The 16,746-nt window shown below is 47.1% G+C and overlaps 1 protein-coding gene across 3 annotated transcripts; it reads left to right on the plus strand.

Annotated features, from left to right (window-relative positions):
- The first annotated feature begins 202 nt into the window (after window positions 1–202).
- On the plus strand, window positions 203–16,665 carry DHX37 (DEAH-box helicase 37). 3 transcript variants are annotated; one of them, XR_009819892.1, is made up of 28 exons: window positions 203–318; window positions 1,111–1,280; window positions 2,124–2,236; window positions 2,368–2,680; window positions 3,254–3,402; window positions 4,199–4,291; window positions 4,798–4,894; window positions 5,279–5,392; window positions 5,974–6,075; window positions 6,550–6,664; window positions 7,034–7,129; window positions 7,684–7,760; window positions 8,495–8,633; window positions 8,874–8,950; window positions 9,463–9,695; window positions 10,119–10,230; window positions 10,811–10,917; window positions 11,611–11,799; window positions 11,921–12,045; window positions 12,308–12,424; window positions 12,552–12,724; window positions 13,099–13,213; window positions 13,622–13,759; window positions 14,101–14,195; window positions 14,634–14,707; window positions 15,572–15,669; window positions 16,043–16,170; window positions 16,280–16,345. XR_009819892.1 is itself a non-coding variant. In XM_062009808.1 (27 exons), exons 1-27 carry the CDS (start codon window positions 213–215, stop codon window positions 16,360–16,362), a joined length of 3,420 nt encoding a protein of 1,139 aa, XP_061865792.1. In that variant the 5' UTR covers window positions 203–212; the 3' UTR covers window positions 16,363–16,665. The 3 variants fall into 3 exon arrangements, 2 of the variants coding, with proteins under 2 accessions (XP_061865792.1, XP_061865793.1); XM_062009808.1 differs by lacking the exon at window positions 16,043–16,170 and having other exon boundaries at window positions 16,280–16,665; XM_062009809.1 differs by lacking the exon at window positions 16,280–16,345 and having other exon boundaries at window positions 16,043–16,271.
- The last annotated feature ends 81 nt before the right edge of the window (window positions 16,666–16,746 follow it).

Here is a 16,746-nt window from a genome sequence, read left to right on the forward strand (position 1 = left end):
CGCCCGCCGAGGGGTTGAACCGCCCGCCGAGGGCCGGACCGGCCGCCGAGGGGTTGAACCGCCCGCCGAGGGCCGGACCGGCCGCCGAGGCCCGAGCCCCGCCCGCGCCTGCGCAGGCCGCCGCGCCCCGCCCGCTCTCGCGATAGCTGCGGCCCGCGGAAGTGGCTGCCGGCTGCACGTGCGGCCGCGCCGGGCGCGATCCCGCCGCCGCCATGGGCCGAGCCCGCCGCCGCCACAACTGGAAGGCGCGGCTGCCTGGGGGCCCCGCGCAGCAGCCGCCCGCCGCCGAGCTGCCGGAGCTGCCGCTGGAGCTGCCAGGTGCGGCGGGGCCCGGCCCGGAGGCCGTGTGGGGGCGGCTCGGCCCGGCTTTCCTCTCCCTGTCCTCTCCCCTCCCCAGGCGTTATGTTCCCCGCAGCAAACTGACGTCGTTGGCGTTGCCGAAGTGGCCGTAGACTTGAGCGGAATTCTCGTGGTGTCTTTGCTGGATTTGTACAGTGTTCTTGTCGGAAGTTTTAAAGTCACGTTAACGGATTGTTGCCAGGAAAGCGGGTTTGTTACCCGGCTCGCCAGGAGTCACACACAGCGGGAGAGACTGAGGGTCTTCAGTGGCTCTGCTGATCCCTCGTGAGGCAGTGGCTGCCATCCTGCTGCTGGAATTACCTTCCAGCTGGTTTCTTCATAGTTTAGCAGTCACAGGCAGTTCATCACAGTCTCTTCCCATTAATCCTGCCCAGGCTTCTGCTTTTGACGTGTATATACAAGACAGAGACGGGTAGGAAGCTACAGGGTCACCCCAAGACATGCTGTGTCCCAGGCAGCTACGCTGCCCCCTCACCCTGGGAAGTTAAGTAAAAGGGCAAAAATGTTGTAGTGCTGTTACATATATGACACGGGGGAAGATGATCCTCTGGGCTGAAGTAAGCACAGAGTTGTCAGGTCCCCAGTTTTGACTCTGCTGATGAGGTGGGATTTATCTTGTTTTGACCGAGGGTGAGCGTTGTGTTTGTTTAAAACAGCTAAATCTGGCATGGCTTGTGATAAGGCTGTTGAGCAGCGTGCTGAAAAGAACCTGCCTGGCACAGGTGAATAATCAAAACCACGTGCTTTCAGATGGAGTAACGCTGAAGGGGATCGATGGAAGCAATGCCCTGGTCCTGCCAGCAAAAAAAGTAAAGAAGAAAAAGGTAGCATGTGTCGTGCAGCAGCAGAAGAAACCCTTAAGTAAGAAACAGAAGAAAAACCTGCAGAAAGTTTTGGAGCAGAAGGAAAAGAAGAAACAGGTATGTTGCTGCTTGGTGGCAACTCCAGAATTTAACATGAATATGTGGAAAAGGTTGATGTCAATAAGCAGTTGTTGAGGTTTCCCTTGTGCCATGGCACTCTCAGTCCCTGATACATGATGCGATTGTCAGTGTGAAAAAACAGAGGTGGGATGGAGGTTCTGCAGTGCCAGCAAACTGTTCTGGGGATGGGAACTGTCAGGAGTGTGTAAAGGACATACAGAGGCTGAAGTTAAAGAGTTTGTGTTACAACAGCACTAGCCATCCCTTTGCTGCCCAGCATTCTGCTGCATTTCAGCAGAAACATGTGGCCACCCATGGACTAGTGAGTGTAACCCTGAGAGGGTGAGCATTCCCCCCTCTCCATGGCATCAGGCCTTGCAGGAGCACCTCATTTCTGGGTCCTGCTTCCCCTTCTCTCTTTGACCCAGACTGAGTAATGAATGTTGTGAAGTATGTCACTACCAGAGTAAATGACCTGCTGCCAGCACAGAGTCCCATGTGAGGGAGTTGAAGGGAGGCTGCCATTGCTTCAGCCTTCACTCCAGCATTTTAGCTCCAATCCATTTTCTTTGCTGCAATTTGAGGGTTGCAGCTGAGCTTTTCATTGCAGTGATGACGGGTTGAGCCTGCATTTCTGGTTTTGCTCTGTTTTCAGCCTCTCTGCAGGGCTGAAGTATGAAGTTCTTTGGGGAGAACTGACCGTGTAGCAACAGAAACATCTTACCAGCTCCATAACAAGATGTGCTAGAGCACACCCTTTAAAACTCAAGCACAAATCTGGAAATGAAATCATTTCACAGTGAAAAAAAGCCCTGATTTTTGTTTGTTTTCCCCCAATAGCGAGCTGAGTTGCTGAGCAAACTGAACGAGGTCCAAGCTTCTGAGGCAGAAATGAAACTTCTGTACACTACTTCCAAACTGGGCATTGGGGAGCGCATGTATCAGATGAAAAGGTAAAGCATTGTTTGGAAAGAGCCATTCTGGTTTGTTGCTGGGGTTGAAAACTTGACAACCTTCTCAAGTCAGCTTTTTTTGCTTGGTTTATTGTTTATTTTTTCTTACTGCATCATGTTGATGTTTTTAGGATGATACAGGAGCCAGAGACTGTGGCTCCTGAAAAGATCAGGAGCATCAGCGGTGCAAATAAGAGAAGACACAGCTCAGATTCAGAATCAGAGCCTGAGGAAGAACCCAGTAGCTCTGAGGAGGAGAAGGAAGAGCAGAAACAAGAAACTGAGAAGTCCTCAGCTGGTGAAAAGCCAGAGGAAGCTGTGAAGAAGGCAGTGGTGAACCAGCAACCAGCTGGTCCTAGTGTCCCCATTGGCCAGGCAGCCCTCACCAAACCATCCCCTAAGCCTGCAGTTTTCATCCCAGTGGACAGGTCTCCTGAGATTCAGGTGAGGCTCTGTGAGGAGTGAAGTGCTCATCAAATGGCTTGGACATTCTGAAAGAGGGAAAACTAGTTTTGTTTTAAGATATAAGCATTTGTGTCTAGTTGTAAATACAGAGTCTATTAGCAGTCTTGTTCTTTGCTGGAAAATCTTGTCAAGTTACTTTTAGCTCTCCATGAGGCTGTGTTGTGCTGTGTAGCTTTATTCCAGCTGCTGTAGAGGGGTCATTATGGTAGGAATGGAAAAGCTCTGTGTGTGTGACTAAACAAACAAGCCAGAGCTGTGAAGTGAGTTCTTCCTCACAGTGCTATGTTAATAAACTGAAGGCATCTGAAGCTTCACAAATTGAAGTGCAGGGCTTGCCAGCTGCTTTCTGGGAAGCTGTTCTGATGACTCCAGTGTTTGGACACCCTGGTGTGATGTTAACTGGTGCAGAGCCATTCAGGCTACAAAGTTGGCAGAAATCCTTTCTGTGGGCTTTATAATCTGAGGAAGGTAGCAGCTTTCAGTCCTCGGGAAAGCAAAAAGAGACCAAGAAACAAAACAGTGCAACTAAAATATGTGGTTTGTATTCTTTAGGAAGCAAGACTAAAGCTTCCAATCCTTGCTGAAGAGCAAGTCATCATGGAAGCCATTAGTGAGAATCCCATTGTGATCATCTGTGGAGAGACGGGAAGTGGTAAAACCACACAGGTGCCTCAGTTTCTCTATGAAGCTGGCTATGCCAGGTATGAGTCTTCTTTTATATGCAGCAAATGTGATTAACAAAATTCAGGCTGAGCTCCTTCACTTCTGATTTTGTTTCTTTCCTCCTGATGTGGCTGGACTGAGCCTGGCCTTTTGTGTGCGTTGGTAGTGGCCAGGTCAGGTGGGTTTTTACAGATCTGAAGGGAATAACATTGACTTGCAAAAGTCTCTCTGTGTAAGCAATCTGTGAAACCTCTAATGTGTGAACATTTCCTTCAAAGCCACAGGCCTGTGTTTTAGAGATGGGCTTTGTTGTCTGCCCATCTTATGTGGTTTAACCTCTGCTTACAGAGACTTGGCTTTACCTTTCCAAGAAAATGAGTATAGTTCTTAAGAGTATCTTTGAAAGTAGCTCTGGCTCTTCTGGCACTATTGGAAGCATTAGTGAGCTTGGGCACTTCATCAGATGCTTCTTGCCAGCTGCAAAGTGCATCCAGCTTCTGTGCTGCTGCTGCCCTGCTCTGGGTTTCTTCTGAAATGGGTTGTGTTGCCAGAGGGATGCCCAGAGGGACTGGAGTTCCATAAGATGGAGTTAGAGAGGCAACATTTGGGGTAAAAATCCTGTAATACATGGATCTTCAGCTCAGTGAACATATAATAGATGGGTAATCCCAAAGCTTCCTTTCTGTCTCTTTCTTCTAACTACAACTAAAAGTGATACCGTGTGAGCGATGCTACTTCATTTAGAACCATTGTGCAGAATCCTGTTGTCATCTTTCTAAGTGCTTCTCTCTTCAAAGCAAGCACCCAAACAGCTCCTTTCCTTCATCCCTTTAGCTCAGGTGGTGCTATTGGGATCACCGAGCCTCGGCGTGTGGCTGCAGTGTCCATGTCCCAGCGAGTCGCTAAGGAAATGAACCTGTCACACAGGTGAGGGGAGAAAATGCTGAGACCACTAGAAAGATAGTGTTGAGATGCTCTGTGTATGTCAGACTCAAATCAGGACTTGCACATTGCTTGTTCAGACTTGGGGAATTTGGGACTCTTTGGGACTCTTTCCCACAGAAAGAATTGTGGGAAAGTTACTTTTAAACTCCTCTATGGGGTTGCCTGTAAAAAAAAACATGATGCTGTTAGGGGTGTAAGTTATATTTCAGAGGCAACTTTGCAGAGATGGTGTGTGGGAAGTGCTCCTAGTTTGTCTCTGTATGAGAAAGCATCCCATGGCAGTGAAATAATTCAAACTGTCATTTCTGTATATCCCAGCCTCTAGCATTTGGTGTGCCCTAGGCTCTGGGGAGCTGAGGGTGTGTTTTTTTTGTCTTGTCCTGGTATCAAGTCTTAATTTAGTGAAGCTGAAGGCTGCCTCCTCATCTCAATGTGCTTTCTGTTTCTGCCCATACCCCTTCTTGTGGATACCCTGGTGTTTCCCACAGAGTTGTTTCATATCAAATCCGATATGAAGGCAATGTTACGGATGAAACACAAATCAAGTTCATGACAGATGGTGTGCTGCTGAAAGAAGTTCAAAAGGTAAGTTGCTGAGCTCGGTGTTGCAAAAAGGAGAATCTTTTGTATAGCTGGGAAGGGAGGCCAGTTGCTTTGTGTGGATTTGTTGCCAACCTTTCCAAGCAAATCCCTTTCAGTACTGGAGGTTTATTTCATCTCAACTTTTTCTATTTCTGCCTATGTCTCTGAACATAAGGTTATCTTGCTGTGTAAAATGACAGCAAGGAAGAGATTCTTGGGAACTAGACTGCTTCATGCAGGGTAAATGTATTAAATTGTGCCCTAATACATGGGGGAGGCTACAGCCATGAGAATGGAGGGGTCAGTGTTGGTGTAGCCAAAGGTTGTCTTGACTTAACAGTGTCCTTGGGTGAGGCTTCATGTGGTGAAATTGATCCCTCTTCTCAGGACTTTCTGCTTACAAAGTACAAAGTTGTGATTATTGACGAAGCCCATGAGAGGAGCATGTACACAGACATCTTGATAGGCCTCCTGTCTCGCATCGTGCCTCTCCGAGAGAAGGTCAGAGAATGTGTTCCTGTGTTAGACACAGATGCGCTGGGGGGGACATGAAGGGGCTCTGGGGTGTGGAAGTTGATGGAAAACTGATAGAAACTGTGAAATCTGGGTTTGGTTTACTTACAAATGGAGAGAGAATGGAGTGGTTTAGAGGCAGGTCACTGCCTTAGATCAGAGTTGCCAGTGTGGGCTCTCATCTATTTTAAGATACATTGCATTTGAATCACAGAATTGTTTTGTTGGAAAAGCCCTTGAAGCTGCTGCAGTCCCAGCCCTCCCCTCACCCTGCCCAGCCCACCACTAACCCACAGCCCTCAGCACCTCAGCTCCACAGCTTTGGGATCCTTCCAGGGCTGGGCACTCCCCCAGCTCCCTGGGCAGCCTGGCACAGGGGCTGACACCCCTCTCAGGGAAACAGTTCTGCCTCAGCTCCAATCTCAACCTCCCCAGGGGCAACTTGAGACCATTTCCTCTTCTCCCGTCACTCGTTACCTGGTAGAAGAGACCAACCCCCCCCTCACTACAGCCTCTTGTCAGGGAGCTGTAGAGTGAAGCCGTTTAATAACACGTTTGTGTCTCTGCAGAAAGGAATGCCACTGAAGCTGATCATCATGTCAGCTACTCTTCGTGTTGAAGACTTCACTGATAACAGGAGACTCTTTTCTGTTCCACCTCCTGTTATTCAGGTATTGTTCTGCTCACCGGGATCTGCGTCAGATGGAACAGCTCAAGTGCAGTGAGGATTTCCTTTGTAAGGCCAGTTACAGAATAGGGGCACTCTAATCTTTCCAGTTAGTGCTGAAATCTTTCAGATACCAATTTAAAAATAGTTATTTTGTGTAGGCTATTGTTCCTTTTGGGACATGGTGTTTTTCTTCCCACTTTTATCAGAAAACCGCCCCACCAGAAGCTGATTATCTTAAAGTCTACACTTCAGGAGAACTACAAAGCCTCAGTTGCAGCCTGTTATGTAAAGTTTTGGTTTCTAGCTTTGTTTTGTGATGCTGAGGACAGACAGCACTGATAGCTTCTGTAGGTTACCAAAAGCAAGAGCTGAACAGAAGTACAGTGTGGCCTTTTCCAGTTTTCCCATGAAAGCTGTAGAGATTGTGCTGGAGTTACAACAGCAAACAACCCCTTTTTGTGTATTTCCTCTCTAGGTAGATGCAAGACAATTCCCTGTAACCATTCATTTCAACAGGAAAACCCCTTTAGATGACTACAGTGGGGAGTGCTTCAGAAAGGTGTGTAAAATCCATCGAATGTTGCCCTCAGGTAAGGCCACTGCTGAGAACCTCTCAAATTCTTTACACTTAACATGAATAAAGTACTCCAGGTTGTTTTTGGGGGGATGTTTTTGTTGCTTTGTTTTGGGGTGAGAGATTTTTTGCAAGTTGAACATGGGACTACAGTGAGGTGTTTGTGTGCTTTTACTTAGCAGGTTTTTCTTGTGAAAATGAGCCTGAATTAAATCATAGTTCCATTAGCATGCTTCTCAAAGCAGTAGGAGGGGACAGATGCAGTGAAACCCCCTGCTTCTCCTTCTTGCTTTGCAGTATATTTGACTTTTATGAAAAACAAGATCTGAAGCTTTTGCAGGTGACATACCTGTGCTGAGGTTGAGTGTGATTTCTTCTCTTGCAGGTGGGATTTTGGTGTTTTTAACAGGCCAGGCAGAAGTTCACTCTCTCTGTAGGAGGCTGAGGAAAGCCTTTCCATTCCAAAAATCCCACACTGCAGGTAATGCTATAAAGGACTGTTAAACTTGGAATTCATCCCACTGAGAAGTGAGCTTACTTTGCACCTAGAAATAAGAGCTTTTAATTTACAAAGCAAAGACTGGGGAAAGGGCTCATTGTGAATGATTTTGATGACTGAAGTTTGTGGTGGTTTGAGTTGGAGGAGGTTTATGTGTGTGATCCCTTCCAGTTCCCCAGAATCTGCTGCATTTCTTCACTTACTCTGTTGTGGATTAAAGTGGAAATGCTGCTGCTTGCTGGTTCACTTCCAGGATAGTGGAATTTCCTAAGGTGACTTTAGGAAGTCAAATCCTAGTATAGCTCAGCAAATCATTTCCTAAACCTCAAAGTATACAATTGTTGTGTGCTGCTGTTGATCCTCTGTGTGGGTCCTACATGAAGGACCTCAGCCTTCAGTATGACTGTTTGCTTCTTTCACACTGTGACACTTTTTGGATCCCCCAAAAGATGGGAGTGGGACCAGACTCTCCCCACTACCTTTTCCAAGAGGAAAGCATGCTCAGCTAATGGTAATTGCACTGTCTGTTTTTGTAGGAGGAGATGGTGACAAAGAAGAATCAGCAGAAGAGATCAGAAAGTTTAAGAAGTCGAGGAAGAGGAAGAAAGTTATGGTAATGTGTCATGGGTAGAATTCCTCCCAGAGACAGGGAGGAGCAGGTACCTCCCAGCAGAACAGTACTTCTGTGTAACTGTGTTTCTCACCAGGCTGTTGTAGACCTGCATGAAGCCTTATAGGCTACATATGTCCCCTCAGGAAATCCAGTGGTACTGCCTATACAACTATTTCAGCAGCAGAGTGCTGAAATGTGTCCCTGGGTATCATGGGCAAGAGATTGATATCATTTGAGTACTGACCATTGGTGCTTTAATGGAAAGAGTTCCAGACTTGCTGGCTCCAGGGCTTCTCCTTGTCTTGCCATTTGTTAACCCAAAATTGGGACTGCATCTCTAATGGAGGATGGTGTTTGGCGTCTACCCAAGTCCTACATGTGCTTTGTTAGCAGGAGATCTTGATGTTAGATATACTGTCCACTGACATTGGATCCTGGTAGCTGAAGGGACCTGAAGTAAAGAAATTTTGCCCTTTTCCACTGTCTTTAATGTGAAAGAGCTTGGTTTGGCACAAAATGCAGTTCCAGATATGTGGGTTATTGCCACCTGACTCTTACAGTAACCAAATGCTGAACCTCAGCTTTAAAATACAAATTAAGTCTCTCGATCCCTTTATCACCTTCACATCAACAAATGTTTGGAGTAAGTGCTCAGCTTTGCTTTCAAAGCAAGAAAAAGTACTGTCTGTGTTCCCCTCTTAATGCTCTGTGGTCATGTCTCCTGTCTTTCTCAGACACTCCCCAAAATCGATCTGGACAATTACTCTGTTGTACCAGTGGATGAAGGAGATGAAGACAGAGATGCTGAAAGTGATGATGATATTGCAGGGTCTGATATTGACCTTGATTTAGGAGATGGAGACTCAGAAGAAGGTTTGGCACTTACAAAATAAAATCTCTAGATCTCCTGTCACTTGTGACATGTCAGTTGTCCTGGGCTGAACTGGTGGGGTAACAGCAGTGTGGCAGGGAGAAGCTGTTAATATTTTCCAGCTTCATCTTTGTACTAAATACTTTCCTAGTTTGAAATTAAGTGGGATTTGTGAGGACACGTTGGGACTAAGCCTGGAAGTTGTCTTTCTGTGTGTTTAATGATGGTTTGTTTCTTCACAGACGAGAAGCCTGATTCATCCCTTCCACTCTATGTGCTCCCACTCTATTCTTTGCTAGCACCAGAGAAACAAGCAAAGGTAAAGGGTTTATTGTCACAATGACTAAAGTGATCCTTAGAGATACATGTGGTCACTCCATCTTGGACTATCCATGGGTGGGAGACTAGGGCAAGTTGGGCTGGGATGGGAGCAGACTGTGCTTGGGCTGGGATCTCCCCAGTGTGCCCATGCAGCAGGCTGGGAGAGACAAAAAGTGACAGTCCTGCAGTGTGCTAAAATGAGTCACAGCCCCAGGGCACACCAAGATCTTGCTGCCAACAGGCACTTAGTACAAGTTCTTGCATTCCCCCTTGGGCTTTGGAGGTTGCAGCAGTGTGTCTGAGTAAGACTCCACAACTGGTGTCTGCTCCACTTGCAGCCCCCATGGATGTTTCTAACTTAGGGAGGGCAATGAGTTAAGTCTTTAATCTTACTTCTGGGTTTCGCCTGCAATGCCAGCAATGTTGTCATCCCTTTGTACCCTTCCCATTTGACTGCCTGTCTTTTATGCCTTGTTGGCACATGTTCACATGCCCATCTGTTCCTTGTAGGTGTTCAAGGCTCCTCCTCCTGGCACAAGACTGTGTGTTGTAGCCACCAACGTGGCCGAAACATCTCTCACCATCCCTGGCATCAAATACGTGGTTGACTGTGGAAAGGTGAAGAAACGTTTCTACGACAAAATCACTGGGGTTTCATCTTTCAGAGTCACTTGGATCTCCCAGGCCTCAGCCAACCAGCGGGCAGGTCGGGCTGGCAGAACAGAACCAGGGCACTGCTACAGGTGAGCCACCTGCTGTGGAGAGAGGAAGTGAGGGGAACCAAAACCAGTGTGAGTTTGGCAGCTTCCCTCATCCCACTGCCCCGTTCACAAGGGCCTAGTGCTGCTTGAAACATTTTGGATTTGTCTGCTCTTTGCTCAGACAGGAGAAGCAAAGCCAAACATGAACTGTCATTGATGTTGCTTGGACAGTTTGGCTTCTCAGGAGCCTTTCTCTTGCTGAATACCTTTCTTTTGGTGGGCAGCTTAGTGTGGGTTGCACTTCAAGCCAACTTTTTGTGGATCAGGCGGTGTGCCCCAACCACATAAATAATCACACAGTTATGTACAAAGTGCCCACAACTGCCTTCTTTTAAATCCCTTGCCAATTTGTCTTGCATATCTTTTTAAGCTATAAGTCCCTAAGCAGCATTTCTGATCCACTAGGTTGTACTCTTCAGCAGTCTTCATGGACTTCGAGAAATTTTCTGCTCCAGAAATAACAAAGCGACCAGTAGAAGATTTGATCCTGCAAATGAAGGCATTAAATATAGAAAAGGTGAGGTGTACGTTGGCTTTGCACTACAGTGCTTGTTAAAGTCTATGCCCTAGGAGCCAGAAACAAACACAAATGTCTTTTATCACCATTGCTTCAAGCTACGTTAAAAATTAGGATCCTGAGACTTGGTTTTTGGGTGTACAAATTGCTGAAGCTGCCATGAATTCCACCAGGCCTTAACAGGCAGCTTTGTGCAGGTAATAAGAGCATTCTTATGTTCTTAGTAGTGAAAAAAACCACTGTCCAAACAGCAGTTGTGTGTTAGAGATCTGTGAGCACAACCAGAAAGCACAGGATTTGAAGTGAGACCTCAGAGCAGCTGGCGCTGGGCGGTGCCTGGAGGCAGTGGCAGCTGAGGGGGACCTGCTGTTCCTGTTTCCTAATGTTTCTGTTCCAAACATTTCCTCCCATTATTTGGCCTTTCCTCTTGCTCCTGGCAAACAACCCAAATGTTTTCCTTTGGGATATGTAACCTGAGGGGAGGGTTTCACTTCCTTCCAGGGCTTCTTATGTTCAGCCTCCTTTCAGCAGGAGCCGTGTCAATGATGTACTGAGAGGTGTTTTCTCTTGGTGTCTGTAGGTCATCAACTTCCCATTCCCAACACCACCTCCAACAGAAGCTCTTGCAGCAGCTGAGGAGCTGCTGATAGCCTTGGGTGCCTTGAAGGAGCCCCCTGTGACAGGAAGGTAAGGTCTGTGGCCCCCAACAAATTTCTTCTCAGCTTGGCCTCCACCATCGAAGCAGTGGCCACAGCTGTCCTCCTGCCTGCTTTGCCATCGCAGCCCTGGCATCTGAGGATGTGCTTTTGTACAGAGACTGGCATCATTACATCATTATAACAGTTCTCCCATGTTTGTTCCCTGACCTTGGGTGTGTTTACGTAGGGAAGGATGGTGCTGGGAATGTGCCATGAGGGGCAGGTGGGAGCTGCATGAGGAAGAGGAATCTTTTCCCCAACCTTTGGGACCAACATGTAACAAAATCTGACAAAGCACATCAAATTGAGCTACCAAAACCAGAAACACAGACTGGTCCTAGTGCAGAAGTCTCTCTTGGTTTCTTCTCCCAAGTAACAAATGATAGAAGAGGAAATGGGCTCAAGCTGCCCAGGGGAGGTTTAGATTGGAGCTGGGGCAGAACTGTTTACCTGAGAGGGGTGTCAGCCCCTGTGCCAGGCTGTCCAGGTGGGGGAGTGTCCAGCCCTGGAGGGATCCCAAAGCCATGGAGCTGAGGTGCTGAGGGCCATGAGTTAGTGGTGGGCTTGGTGGGGTGAGGGGAGGGCTGGGACTGCAGCAGCTTCAAGGGCTTTTCCAACCCAAACAATTCTGTGATTCTATGATAACTTATTTCATTGCATAACTTTTTTCTTCCTCCCCCAGGCTGAAGCAGCAGCTGGCAGCAAAGCTGAGCTGCCCTATTAGTCCCCTGGGCAGAATAATGGCCACTTTTCCCGTAGCCCCCCGCTATGGCAAGATGTTGGCACTGAGCAGGCAGCAGGGCTGCCTGCCCTACACCATCACCATGGTGTCTGCAATGACCGTCCGTGAGCTTTTTGAAGAGTTTGACAGGTGAGTGCACCTGACATCCTGTTTCCAGGATGCCTCCTCACCTTGTCACAGCTCTCTTACATCGAGGCTCCCTCTGCATATAAGCACAAGACTCACATACGCTATTTTGTGTTTCCTTTAGGCCAGCAGTAAGTGAGGAGGAGACGGTGAAACTGAAAGGGAAGAAAGCAAAGCTCTTACAGATGCAGAAGGTCTGGGCTGGGCAGGGGCCGATGCAAAAGCTGGGAGACCTGATGGTGATGCTAGGTACTGCAGACAGCAATTTCCCCTTCTGTTCTCCTCCCTATCACCCTGAGCTCTCAGGTTTATGCAGCCAAAGGCATCCTCATGCTGTAGAACCAAGTGCAGTAGTGTATTTTCTGGGCTGTTCTCTGGGCAGCCTGACAGTGCCCCAGGCTAATGACGAGTGAGAGCTGTGATGTGTTGACTATGACCACACTGCCCCACAGTTGGTTTTCATTAGAAGTGATCAGCTAAATCCTTTCTCCACCTGCCTGTTCCCTTCCAGGAGCAGTGGGGGCCTGTGAATATGCCGGGTGTACCCGTAAGTTCTGTGAGGAGAACGGGCTGCGATACAAAGCCATGCTGGAAATCAGGCGCCTGAGAGGGCAGCTGACAACAGCAGGCAAGTGGGTTTTGAGAGGAATTGCATGCTTATTCTCTCTTGGAGGGTGACAAATCAACTAGGCTGTTTGTTGCAGCCTTACCATTTTTCCTACTGAATCTTAACTCACTGCTTTCCCCCCCCGCAGTGAACTCAATCTGCACTGACGCTGGTCTCTACGTTGATCCAAAGATGAAGCCCCCAACAGAAGCCCAAGCAACTTACCTGAGACAGATTGTGCTGGCAGGGCTGGGGGATCATGTTGCCCGAAGGGTTCAGGCAGAAGAGCTCCTGGATGAGAAGTGGAAAAATGCCTACAAGGTAAACAGCTTGAACGCTTGTTCCCCTGTGTGACAAAAAGACATTCTTGTGTAAGGACTGGGCCTTTGGCTGGATGCAGCACTGGGGCTGTGTGTACGGCCTTTCTACAACTTCTGTCCATAGAATTTAAGTTTCCAGTGCTGGAATTTCCCAGTCCTCACATAGGAATTAATACAAAATAGCTAAGGAGTAGCATTAGTCCATTTTGCAAAGTGCTTGATGTCTCTAGAGAAGGAGAAGCAGAAAACTAAGGGGTTATTAAAAACCTCCATCACTTGAGGAAACCATATAAATGTACATCTGAGAGAGACTGAAATTAGATGTGATCAAGTAATTGGACTGCCAGTAACTCATCTTTCTCTGCTTCCTTAAAGACTGCTCTCCTGGACGACCCAGTGTTCATCCATCCAAGCTCAGTCCTCTTCAAACATCTCCCAGAGTTTGTGGTGTATCAAGAAATTGTAGAGACTACAAAGCTGTACATGAAAGGTGAGGCTGCTGCAGTCCCCACTTGTTCTGCAGGTACTGCAAGGAATCCAGCAGTGCCTCAGCAGAATGTTTCCCTTGCTCTGGTGACTGAGGTCATGTCTCCAGGGATTTGGATCCTTATGCTTTCTAGATCTGGATCAGGGGAAAAAAATGGCCTGGTTTATTCTTTGTGTGGCAGAATTGGCAGGAAAGCTCAGCTTGTAAAATAGCCACTCTGCACCAGCCCTGTCAGCATTAGCTGCCAATTGCTGGTCTCTGAAAAGAACATGGAAAAGTTGACTTGAAGAAAGAGATGGAACTAAATCTGTGGGGTTGCGATCCTGACCATGCACTGCACTCGTGGGACTGCTCGTGAGTGGCAGCCCTGGCAGCAAGTCTATGTTCAGATCTGTGTTTTCCCTTCCTAAGGTGTGTCTGCAGTTGAACCCGAGTGGATTCCTGCTCTGTTGCCACCGTACTGCCACTTTGGGAAGCCTCTGGAAAATCCTCCTCCATCTTACTGCCCTGAAACAGGACGAATTCGGTGTCACAGACCAAGTGTCTTTTGTAAGTGTCTTGAGAAGTATCACTCAGTAATTGTGTCTGAGAGCTGCTCTCCAGTCATTGTAATGCTGCTTTAACAAGACTGTCAGCAGCCCACAAGAGGTCAGGCTCAGCTTGGACTGTTCAAACCACCTAACACTGAGATTTGTAGCACTTAACTATCAGCATCTTTCCCTTGGCATGAGTATTTTATGCCCATCTGCTCCCCCCATGATGGAGCAAGGCTGGCAGGATGGTGGCAGGATCCTCTTCACTTCTCTTAGCACCTGTGTTGTCACATTTCCCTTGGAAATGTACCCTCCTCTTCAAGCACTTAGGAGACTTGGTGTGATCTTTCTTTCCAGATCGAGTCAGCTGGCAGCTCCCTGCTGTGGAAGTTGATTACCCAGAAGGTCTTGATCGCTACAAATACTTTGCCAGGTTCCTGCTGGAAGGAAAGGTGAGTGTGTTGCAGCTGCATTACTTCCTTGGTGTTACCAATAAGCTTTTAGCCCAGTTTTTGCAGGAGATGAGCCTCGTGGCTTCTATCTTTGTGTGTGTGCCCATTCCTCGTAACTTGGCTGGTGACTGGAGGAGTTTGCTGCACCTGGTGGGATGGGGAAGAAATCATTAAAATACAGAATGGAATGAAAACCAGCAGTTGGGTGAAAGAGACCCCTGAATTCAAGTCATGTTTTTGCAAAGGAAAAAAGCTGTAGCTCATGTTGTTGTCCATCTGAGACACAAGACTCAGGACAAGACTGGTGCGGAGACAGGGGTGGCAGAGAGAGGGTAATAGAGAATATGGGATACAAGCCAGTAGCAGTCCAAGTTAATTGATGATTGTCCCCACAGAACAACCCATTGACCTTGTTCCTTATTACAACAAATCTTCCAGGTGATAGAGAAGTTGAGTTCTTACAGCCGGTGTCTGCTGTCCAGTCCCCTCATAATGCTCAAGACCTGGTCCAAGTAAGTTTGTTGTCTTCACTGAACACCTTTAACTGCTTTTTAAATTAAAAGAGAAATCAATGCTGGGAAGAGTGTTTTAGATAGTGACCTAGGCTGTTAGCTGCAAGGAGAGAAAAATGAGTTCTCTTACCAAGACAAATGGTGTCTCAGGAGCAGTGGATGACTAAGGGCAGCATGGGAGCTCAGGCAGCCGCTGCCACACTGACCTCTGCAGGCTGCCTCAGGCAGAGACACTGCTCACATGGGTAGGAAGCTGTCCCTTCCCTTTACTGGTCTTCGCAGTCTGGACAGTTTCCAACAGACCATGTTTTTCTTGTAGTTTTGATTACATTTAAGGAACTATGACCCTAAAAGAAGTCTGTTGCTTCCCTTGCTATCCCCTGGGGTCCTCTCTTGTTTACAGGGTTTCTTGGAGGTTTCTATGAGTTGTGGAGTTGATAGACACAGGGATTTTGAAAGACTGTTAAAGGTGACTGATGTCATAAATTGTTGTGTGAGGGTCCTGCAGTTACGAAGTATTTTCATTTTCAGTCAGTTCAGAGTTGAGCATGGGACTTGGGGATCCCCTTTTGCTTCACTGTGTGCTAGGCAGCTGCAGAGCAGACAACCTCATGCTGTCTGTCAGCAACAAGAGCAACCTGCTGCTTCTTGTCACTACAAAAAGGTGTGGTGAGGGAAACAAACTACTTCTAGTTAACTTCCTTGAGCCAGGGTCACCTCTCTCTGTCCACAGATCATGTGTTTCTACTTCTATATTTAGACTTTTAAAAAAGAGAGTGTGATTTTAGAAAGGTAAGCTGAACACTTTGCTAAACTGTATTGATGAAGTGTTTTGTTGCACCATTTTATTTTGGACTGATTTAGACTTCAGCCCAGGACAGAGTCCCTCCTGCAGGCTCTTGTGGCAGAAAATTGTGATAATCGTGATGCTTTAGTGGCTGCATGGAAGAAAAATCCCAAATGTAAGTGTCCTGCTTGTTCAACTGTTAGTCATGGCAGTGCAGACTTTGTTGTACCTCAAGCACAGTTGAATTAGAATTTTTTAAATGGACAGCTTCACTTGATACACTCCAAATATTTGCTCTTTTCTTCCCAGGATCGATAGTGCTCTGTGTTCGGTTCTTGTAAGGAAACTGGCATTTCCTGTACTTCAAAAACAACATTTCTTTGTATTTTAAGATCTTTTTTTTCTTCAATTCTAACCACAGTTAAAATGTTTGGTTTGTGCTTTTGAAAAGCCAGACTGTGGTGGCTCTGTCAGTGGATACATTCTTTAGCAGGTGAAATGAATGTTGTTTGATGTTCAGGTACCAGACTCTCTGAGTTCTTTTATAGAAGCAGCAGCAGAGATTGGAAAAAAGAAATGAAATTCCTCCAAATAGGATTGGGGTGATGGCTTCCACTCTTACTTGCCACTTTTCTGTCTGCATGCAAGTGTCCAAGCTTTGAAGCCTGTCAAAAAAGTGGGTTCATCCCCTCTGTCTTCATCCCCCCTCCATGATGCTTGTCTTTTAGCAAAACCTCTCGTTCCTGGCTCTTGCAGGATCTGACTGCTCCTCTCTTTCCTTCCAGATTTGCTCACAGCCTACTGTCAGTGGATCCCTGAAGCTATGCATGATGATGTAGCCAAGGAGTGGCCACCAGTACCGCTGTGAAGTGCCCGAGTAGTTCTTGGGGAACTCCTTTTCCCCACTCTGTGTTGAGAGCTTGGGTTTCCTTGGAAGTCTGATGGCAGAGGTGGACTCACCAACCATTAACAATACCTTTTTGTAAGTGGGCATCTGGTTTTGTGGGAAGCCCTCTGTGTTCTCAGGATACCAGCCATTTTGCTGGTATTTTGTAATATTGACATTTGGATAATTTTATCCATTGTGTTTTGCAGACTGGTTTTTTTTAAGGGCTTTTTTGGACTATATTAGTCATGTGGACCATAATAAATATATGTATAGTTCTTGGTTTGGATGGGAGAAGTGTTTTTTTTCTGTGGGATGCTGCAATAAGCGGAATTGCAGACCTTTGTGGACCCTTTCTCGTGTGTG

Source organism: Colius striatus, chromosome 17 (assembly GCF_028858725.1).
Source record: "Colius striatus isolate bColStr4 chromosome 17, bColStr4.1.hap1, whole genome shotgun sequence".
Lineage (NCBI taxonomy): Eukaryota > Metazoa > Chordata > Aves > Coliiformes > Coliidae > Colius > Colius striatus.